Genomic DNA, 10,958 nt, shown 5'->3' with positions numbered 1-10,958 from the left:
ATTTATATTAATGTGTTTTCAAAGTTTCGAAGCAGCACCCCCATAGATACAATAAGTAAATAAATACATACATTTTAGCAGTAATTATCAAAAACATTTATCATTTTGAATGGACTGTATATTATATATTGATTTAACGATGAGAACAGCTATTGATTATATGGAGTATAATTATTAATTCACCATTATTTTCAATATACATTTAGTTGAAAAATGTATATGTAATAACAACCACAAGGTAGGAAAAAAATGCTCAATGCTATGAGTTGCATAATAAAATAACGACTTTACGAGTGATTATACTGACAATGATACTACTGAAACATATTTGACAAACTGACAAGAAGAAAATTCGACACGCTTCTTAAAGTTTGAGACGCGTAACGTCAGTGAGAAGATTAATTGCGAAATGTTTGAGTTGAAATTCTTCTTTGCGAAAGTCGTTCAATCAGTGACGCACATGCGCGTCACAGGCATAGTAACAAAAACAAACACTAAGAGGCTTTTATGTTCTCCAGCTGTTTGTCACTGTCCGATAGATCGATTTTCAGTAGCGGCTGGTTTTGCTGGACAAATCCCACAGTATGAGAACGACTGGTTCACCTGGCCATCCTTGGCATAAATCTCTCGATTTTCCGCCCGGGTTTTCCACGCGATTTCCCGACGATAGATCGCGTATAATTTCGATATATCGCACATCGCGTTGTGCGATACATATTATGGTTATGTTTTGAATGTACATTTATCATTTTTACAAATAAATTTGAAACATTTGCGATCTAGTATTTATACATACATATACATACACATACATACATATATTATACATACACACATAAATATTAACATATGTATCTCGTAATATTATCATAATATGTATAATACATACATAAATTATTAATTGGACATATTTGCGAGCAGTTGAATTCCTTTTTTTTATTTAATTATTTAACACTTTTTACAATTAATCAATTAATTTTGAAGTGGAAATATTTCCTTGTATTATACATATACATATGTATGTACATATATGTATATGTCTTTTACAGTCCAAGTAAGGGTACATTTAGTTAGTTCATGAACATATGTATGTACTTATTCGTTCATAGACGAACCAATCTGGCCAGTTTTAGTGTATACCAAATGATAAATTAAATAGTTTGTTCATGCAATCTCTAATTACGCATAGTTTAAGTATTTTCGATGGTTTGTCCCATGTACATATGTATGTATGTATATGCACATATACGTATGTATGTTTACCCGGGTTGCAATATTTTTAATATTATCGGAAACGGGAATTATAGCATCGTTGTAATGTGGTTTCTATATGATTTAGCGTTTTAACATCTCAAATGTTTCGACAGCCCAAAAGTTTTAACAGTCAAATGTTTAAAAGACACCTGGTGATTATATTTGAAGATAGACTTTGACTGCACTGTTGACAAAAACCAATAGTTTTTGTGTGAACAAACTATATGTTCATGAACGAACTGGAGTAACATATATGCATACGAATAAAATCGATATATATAATTTTTTAATGTTTAAAATGGAGATTTATTTTATTTTTACATATATGTACATATGTATATACATATATGGATATAGGCCAAACAGGTTAACCCAAAGTAAGCCTAACAGGTTAATCCAAATGCGCCTTCCAGGCCAATTATAAACATCGATAATTAATTCATATAAAATAAATTATTACATCGCATCATCGAGTAAGTACTAGAATGTATATAATAGTACTTAATTTGTACTATTATATGGCTCAAAATTTCTTGAAATATGTAGTTCCATATTGGTTTATTTTTGATGAATATAACATGATAAAGAATATATTTAAAAGCGTTCCATTTAAAAAAAGAAGAGGATTTTTTTTTCAAATATCTTCGTATTTAATATTTTTCATATGAGCATTATTAAATATTACGACAATGCACCGTAATAGTAAAGGTAATTTTGAAATCAATTTAAATCACATTGAAAATTTTTCTAAAGATCACATAACATTTTCAATTAAACTAAAAATAAAAAGTATTCACATAAAAGTTGGCAACTATTAGAGCTTCTACTTCCACTTTGGATAATCGCCAGAAACTGGTCCACTGTTGGATTTAAATGTTTAACAATTTGACAGGAGAGATTTTCATTCAGATGAGTTTACAATAACGCGAAGGCTTTCGTCGTTTCACAACGCGAGTCGAAACGTTTCATGCTAGAAAAGGCGCGCATTTATAAAATGTAATATGTTTCGCGGGTAATTTTTCACTTGTGAGGGATTCGATGAAAACTCTTACATTGCAGGAGCTTTTTGCGGTTTAGAGCTTTTACTGAAAGGTACCAAACTCCCCGACACCATATATCTCGCAATAAATGCTGAGAGATACGAACATATTGTACATACGTATATATTTATGACACTTCCCTTTACGATTAAGAGCGAGCTGGGCAAGGACGCGTGTAATTGGTATGATGTAACATTTAAAATTTCCCAAGACGGCAATATTTCTATTATAATATACGAATTTGTCATTTTATCCTTCGTAGTGTGTATGATTTTTCGACGAAATTGTTTTTAAAATGTGTCGTTATAACATTAAAACGCAACCACTTGAAAAGTCATATGACATATTTATTTATTTATTAATTCAATCTAATTCAATTCAACTCCAAAGCGACGAGTATAACTTATACAGATCAAGAAACACTAAATTATATATATATATATATATATATATATATATATATATATATATATATATATATATATATATATATATATATATATATATATATATATATATATAATACATAATAATTATTATATATTTTTACATTACATACATATATACGACATGTATGGTCAAACATTGCAAAATAGCATTACAAGCATTTATACAATAGGAATTTTATACAAACATCATCCACAGATATATTTATGGTGAAATTTATGTAGGATTTTATTATCCAAACCGGCGAATCTCAAGACGCGGAATAGCTTGAGGTTTGCAAGAGAGATAGGAAAGAAGATGCCAGTTTTGCAGGAACGATTTCAATGAAAATCAGAAAAATTGGCTAACTCTGATAGGAAACGATTGACTTGGAGTCACAAACCAAGGTCTGGTCAGTAGCCACCAGTGAGACTCGAACCAGTGACCACTCTGCTCGAAAGCATAATATGCTAACAACTAGTCCACGCTGCTGGTTGCCATCAGTGTAATATGTCTTATCTGATTCGATATCTTTTTGATTTTATGAAATTACCCATGAAAATGTATAACTTCATAATCATCATACACAAATACATTAAATACACGAATGTAAAGAGTAGGTGCGAATTTACGTGTGCGTAAGAAGATGAATAGACGAGTGATTTGGATTCCCCAAATCAGTCTGTGAAAGCATAGACTAGTGGTTAGCATATGATGCCTCCGAACAAAGTGGTCACGGGTTCGATCCCACCAGTTGCTGCTGGCCAGACCTTGGATATGTGACTCCAGGTCGATCGTTTCCCATCAGAGTTTGCCAATTTATATGATTTTCATTGAAACGAGTTATTCGGCATCTCCAATTTCGTATATATGTATGTACACATATGTACATACATACATATAACACGTGCAAAATGTTTGTATTGCCTTATCGTGTGTGCACCCCTGCGTTATGTGCAGACTCGCCGCAAAATGTGATCGCACGTGATTCGAATACAAACAAGCAGTCACATCTGAAGAATTCCACTATTAAGTTTTGTTAGACTTTCAAATAGCTCACCTGCAATATGTCACATGCAATTTTGTTTTGGGTCTTGCTCACACGTTGAATACACCATTAAATCAATTAGTCTTACGATTGTATCTGTGTATTGTATACGTTCTTCCGTACATTGTTTCTCAGTATCCGTATTCATTAGATGCTTCCGGCACGTCTCATGCGAGGCGGAAGTAGGGGGATGAAGATGGAAAAAGAAATGGGATGAGATGGAAAAAAACTCCTATCTCTTTTTTGTTCTCTCAGCCATTCCTTTGCACACCTACATAATATTTTTATAGTGTGCTCTAGGAAGGAAAGACAAATTGGGTTGATTTATTATAGATATTGCATACGGTGCGAGCATACATAACAAGATGAGACCAAGTAAATTTGTAAAAAAATAATCATAGTTTTATATAACAAATTTATTGCTTTATATTTTTATACACATTAGAAGAGTCAAATATATATATATATATATATATATATATATATATATATATATATATATATATACATATATAATTTATTACATATGAATAAATTTTCACTAATAAGACGTATTGAAAAACATTTTTTGTGTGAAGAATGTTTGTTGAGTGTTTTGTATTTGTGTATTTAAGAAAAATATTTTATTTAAAAAGCTAATATTGATATGGATAACATTTAATAGAAAACAATTTATCGTCACAATACTAATTTAACATTAATATTAAAAATTTGCAACTTAATTAATATAACAGTTAATTTAATAAACTATGTATGTAGAGCGAACCAGCGCCTTTTGATGCATTCGAACGATATAATATGTATATACAGAGCTGCACCGAAAGATAATTCCGCAGTGCGAACGATGTACATACATACATATACATACATATATCACGCATGAACATAAAACAATGAATAGCATTCAGATTGAAAATTTGGATAGAATTACAAAATTATATATAGGTATTTACTTACGTGTATTTAAAATGCATTAATGATAATACAAGTGTATTGGTTACTGTTGAATACAATCTACAATGAATATTTTTCAATTTATAATACCTATGAAATTCAAATATAATATCTACATACATATACAATTTAACCCTTTTGCCGTCGAAAGAGATTCGCACATTTTGTATTCATCCACTTTAGAGATAAATTAAACATATCTAGTTAAACATTAAAGAAATACTAGAGTTTACCCTCATTCCGAATTCACATAATTACAAAGCTTTTAGATTCACATAATAAGTTAAAATTTAATGACAATGAAAATACATATTCGATTATTCTCCATTAGAACAGTCGTATCAGATAGCTAATTAATACATTTAGAATAAGGAATCAACAGGTCGTAAATTTACTATTATTTACACGTGAAAAATAGATCAATAGTTTGAGAATTTATTTATACTAAATAGTCAAAATTTTGCGATTGTCTACACATTTTAATATAATTTTTTTTCTTTTTAAAAGAACATTCACATACAAATACGAAATTGTATTATTATAATACAATGAAAAAAAAAATCAATGCACATACATTTTACATTACAAAGCGACGTTTCTAGTAAAATTATAATTATTTCACAGAAAATTACACAATTTTACATTCGATAAAATAATAATAGTTTACCCAACGTTCAAAGATTGTCGAAATGTATAACATTTACTCCTATTCGTTTTTACAACAAACAGATTAGAATCAGTCTTTCGCAAAACAAAAAGAAAAAGAAAAAACTACACACAACCTTTCAAAGTATACCTAAAGAACACCTAAGAAATAGTCACACCCGTTGAAGGGTTAAATCTAAGATGCGCACGTTCGACAGTTCACGTTTCAGCTGAAGAAGAAAGAATAGGGCGAAAACGCAAACACTCGAAATAAACACGTCTACTATAATATTTGATGTTACAACCCATTTCAGTGATGTATTTTATATGTACAAAATTGAATAAAACATATTTTCGGTATGCATTATTCAACGTATTTTTACTTTTTTTTTATTCAATCGCGCTTTTTTCTAATTACTACACTCTTTTTTTTACTCAGCTTTATGATTTATATACTTTTTACATAAAAAGGTTCAACACTCACACATATAAACTTATTAATGGAAATTACTAATTTTTGTGCTTTCAAAAGATACACGTGTAATTCTATAACGTAGTTATTGTCAAAGGGAAGATAGGAATTTTATATGTAGTATGACAATTAAAAATTCACACAAAAAGACCTTCAATTTTTTTAATATGTATATATACATATATATATATATATATATATATATATATATATATATATATATATATATATATATATATATATATATATATATATATATATATATATATATATAATACCTATATTTAAATTTGACTTTATTTCGTCAATGGTAGATAGATAGAAAGCGTTTTTGCTTTTCGACCTCTCTAAATTCAATATTGAACATAAATATCGAAGAAATTCACATCACATGAATTTTATTACTCCAATAACATGTCGATACTCCCCGGAGAATGTGTACCTGATTCACATCCCATATACGGGGTTCGAAATTCAAAATTAAACCGTACATCACCTGTTTATGGGTCTTATCTCTTGTCGATGACGACTAAGGATTCATTGCTAATACTTCTCGAGCAGCTCGGAAAGGCGGTAACGTTTTCTAATCTTCTCTTGTAACTTTTAGGCGAGTGCAAATGTATGCTGGCCAGAGGTACTTCTTCGATCCTTTCAAGATCTGTAGCAGCCCCTGCCGAATTTTGCTTGCACAACCTGGCTTGTACCCTGGGCTGGTTCTGAGAGGCTAAATTACTCTCTGGCACCGCATTGCTACTGTCATCAGCTCTGTCTAAAGAAAATTGCCTCTTCAACATTCGTCCTGAATTCTGTCTGTCTCCACTCGACCCAGAACCTTTCTGATTGATGTTAGAATCGCTCGGACTCAAACACCTGTAGTAATTATACGGCGTGCTCAAGTCATTCGCTTCAGACATAAGCGATCTTTTATACTTGGCAACGTCTTTGTATCGATTGTTGACAAGAAAAGAAGACGCGTTACCCAAAAGTGCAGCGGCTACTTCCGAAGCCGAGACCGGAGTACCTAAAGTCAGTTGCGTCAGCTGGTTAATATTACGAGCTAATTTGTTAGTTTGCATAGTCACAGCGGTTTCTAGTTTAGAGTTTTCTTCAAACTCTGTGGTTATTGTCGGTATTGAATCAGCATCCTGCAATTTCTTAGGAGTCTCTATACTAACGGGACTTCGTTCAGCGCTTGCACATTTCGTCGTGAGGGTGTCTTTTGGTTTAATTATTCCATTGCAATTATCCGATTTGGGTGATGCAGAATTTTCTACGCTAAAAAATGATTTGTCTATACTGAAATGATGCTTGCTATCAGTTGGATCCGATGACCCGTGACCTGGAGATACTTGAGCGCTGGATCTTTCGGAAATTTCTTCAATTTGCATGGCTGCATTCACCATCAACGATTCTTCCAAACTACGATATAAAATTAAAGCACAAAATAATCAGATTAAATCTGTCAAACACTAAATTCAAACGGGAAATATATATTTTTTTAAATAAAATACTAAGCCACTTACCAATAATTTTCTCTGGAAAGATCGCACACAAACACAAAGAAAAACACGTTTAATAAAAAATTCAATTCACTTATAAGCTATTACTACTAATTGGAGGATTGTGGAAGTTTTTAAAACTCATTAAGTTTACAAAATGGCGTTTATTCAGATTAGGCCCACGAGATAAGCGATGTAATCCACAATTTAATTTTTCGAACTTAATATTTTTATACAAAAAAGTAAGGTAAATTTAATATTCCACCGTAAGATTTTCGTACGTTATATTGCTTTAATATTTTAAAGTTTCAGTTGTTTTTTTGTCATATATGTACTTTCTATAGTTGCCGTCTCAGATTGCTGGATTTAACTAACAGCACATAGACAAATGTAAATGTATGTACATATATTCGACCAAGTTGCATTCCAAAACGTCAACTTCCTTTTTTAGTAATATTATATATGTTCATACATATGTATATGTATATGAAAAAATACTAGTATTTTATGTATTGTTACAGCAATCGGAACAGGATAATTTCAAAGATGAAGAATACCAAAACAATATTACTCGCATTAAATTCAAAGCTTAAAATTAATGTTTTTTCAAATATATATATATATATATATATATATATATATATATATATATATATATATATATATATATATATATATATATATATATATATATATAAATATATATATATATATATATATATATATATATATATATATATATATATACATATATATATATATATATATATATATATATATATATATATATATATATATATATATATATATATATAATATATGTATATATACACTAATAAATAACATTAGCGACCCGACTATTTTGGGTCTCAGCCTTGAGTAAGGCAGTAGCGAATCTAACCGCAAAAGCACAAATACGAGTACCTATGTACATGAAGAGAAAATGTCTTACCCGATAGGGGGTGGGGAGGGCAAAGCCTTATCGAAACCGGCCTTTCCCAACAACCAATAGGTAGGTAGACGGCCTTTGCCCTTGACTTCCGTCCTACCCCTGTATTCGAGAGAATAACCACCGGCAGCTTCCAATTTGTCTCGAGTCGCTTGCGATATGTGTATACGCCACGCTGACCCTAAACATTATTTATTTTTCAAAAATGGCTCACTATAAAAACATATATTATCTACCGTAAAGCATAAAAAAAACAAAATGAATACTTCCATACCTGTTGATTCCATTCTAGATGCTGTATTGACCGTGTCACCGAACAAACAATACCTGGGCATAGTTAAACCCACAACCCCGGCACAGCAAGGTCCTGCAAATAATAAAAACAGCGCCGTGAGCGTGGGTTATCGAATTTCTGCAAATATTATATGTAGTAGGAGAAAAGGAGAAATAGAGCTGCGGAAAATGCGGGAAACGCAATACCCGTGTCGGAAGATTGCGTTTCATCTCGTCAATGTTTTCTTTATTTGCTAACGTTATTATTTCTAGGGCGATAATTTATTTTTCAACGTTGTGCTGTTAAGAATATAAATATCACATACGTTCATACATGTGTATTTCTTTAATATTATTATTTTATGTATTTTAAATAATTCATTTTGCCCTTTTTTTCGGAAAACGCCTGTAATTTTTTGTCATGGAATATTAATATTAGCTATTTATGTATTATAAATACATATAATGTGGATGGATTAAATTTTTATTATTTGGTTATTATTATTAGTATCCCATATATGTATGTACAGATATGTAAACCATAGCTAGCACTATTCAATGCTTTTCTTCTTTGTTATTATTTTATTTCATTGTTTTAATTTATTTTCAAAAACTTTTTGGTATCAATGTTATGTTCTGTACTTTGTTAATTTTTACTGTACTTTTAATTTTTCTGTACTTTTAATTTATTGTTCTGTTTATTTCTATTTTTTTTAATGAATAAATTTTACTAAATAATAATTTATAATTTTTGATTATTAATTTTTACCACACCTAATTAAGTATATGACGTATTTTGCTTTTAATTCTAATCATGAAATTAAAATTTAGATTTTGATATCTAGATTGTGTTTTTACATATATACATACCTACATATGAATATGAAAACAAGATCATAATATTCAATTACTCATTAAATCAAAGAAAACAGAATTTTTCAATGGGCAAACATAATGTTTGTTGTCAGAATATTAAAATTTATTATTATTATTTATTTGAGCTTATTATCTCTGAAACACGAATATATATTTTCATATTAAACTCATGAATTTTAATATTTATCGATGCATCTGGTAAATATGAGAATAATAAATAATATACGACTTACAGTTGCAAATTTAACCCTATACTGTAAATGGTTTCATGGACGCAAAATTTTGAAATATAAAAAATATACAATAATACAAAAATTTCACACAAAATTAAGAATAAAATTACAACGTAAACAATTTTATACTAAAGATTAATTTGAAATGGAAACACTTCGCAAAATAAGCATTTCCAGTGAACAGCATTAAATTCTTTTTATAAAAACATTCTTTAATAAAATTCGAGGAAAAAAATTTCACACAAATTTACAGGCTTATGATATTTATCGTGCCATAACAATGTACATATGTACAAATATATATTTATTTGTAAATCAAAACTTTGTTATATAATACACCGATTTCATATTTTTCCAATATTATATAGACTTCTGTATACGTTTAGCAATTAAAATATGAAAATTTTTCGTAAATATAAATACATACGTTCAAATAACTACCGTCATTAGTAAACTGGATAGATATAACAACATTTGAATTGAATACATTTTGTATCTAAAAAAATGAAGTAAATAAATTAGACAAAAGCACACATTATATATTTTTATAATAATACTTCCATTTAATTTTTTTACTGAACGTAAGTCCAAATAGCTGAGCTGCGGCGGAGTAGATTCAGCTGCTCATTAAATTTACTCCACCAAAGACGGATACTCGTGGGCTCAGGGGCTATTTTTTAATAATAAATTATTTCATGAAAATGTGAACTTCAAAATGAAAATATTTAAATTGCTAATAAGGAATCTTAACACGGAACATTTTTGAACGTAAAAGTCAAGAGTGAACCATTATCATAGATTTAACACGTTGCCTCCTAATGACCTCAAATCTACCCCTGTACGCCCATGTAATTATGTAAAAGTAAACGCACGAGTTAAGCATTTATTTAATGACAATATACAAAGAAAACTTTGGAGATTATTTTAATGCAAAACCATCCCACCTGCCCTTTTCTGAAATTTTCTAATGAGGATTTCGCATTAGCTGTACACTTCCATTAAGAAAAACATTATCTGCGGCGCAAGATGGATTTTGATGATTTGATTTATTTATTATATTCAAATTTAAGTGGAATAATCAAACATACAGAAATGTTTGAATATGCACAATAACATAATATTATACATACGTACATATGTACATATGTATATCCTGTTCTTTGGCCGATATCCTAACGAGCACATTGTGCGACTGTAATCAGTACGTTAAATTAAGCCCGATTCAACAATAATAATGTTATTATCTTTATTGAGTTATTTCATAAACATCATTAACGAACGAGCGGATG

The 10,958-nt window shown here is 29.8% G+C and overlaps 1 protein-coding gene across 1 annotated transcript in view; it reads right to left on the bottom strand.

The window, feature by feature from the left end:
* Positions 1-6,348: 6,348 nt before the first annotated feature.
* The window catches only part of LOC143916812 (guanylate cyclase 2D), a 74,122-nt gene continuing 69,512 nt past the window's right edge, over positions 6,349-10,958 (bottom strand). Inside the window, exons 16-18 of the mRNA XM_077438057.1 lie at positions 8,562-8,654; positions 8,291-8,468; positions 6,349-7,258 (exon numbers count right to left, since the gene is read on the bottom strand). Coding sequence (XP_077294183.1) covers positions 6,349-7,258; positions 8,291-8,468; positions 8,562-8,654 — 1,181 coding nt within the window. The remainder of the gene's footprint in view (positions 7,259-8,290; positions 8,469-8,561; positions 8,655-10,958) is intronic.

Source organism: Arctopsyche grandis, chromosome 9 (genome assembly GCF_051622035.1).
Source record: "Arctopsyche grandis isolate Sample6627 chromosome 9, ASM5162203v2, whole genome shotgun sequence".
Taxonomy (NCBI): domain Eukaryota; kingdom Metazoa; phylum Arthropoda; class Insecta; order Trichoptera; family Hydropsychidae; genus Arctopsyche; species Arctopsyche grandis.
This window is presented reverse-complemented; position numbering and strand designations above follow the sequence as displayed.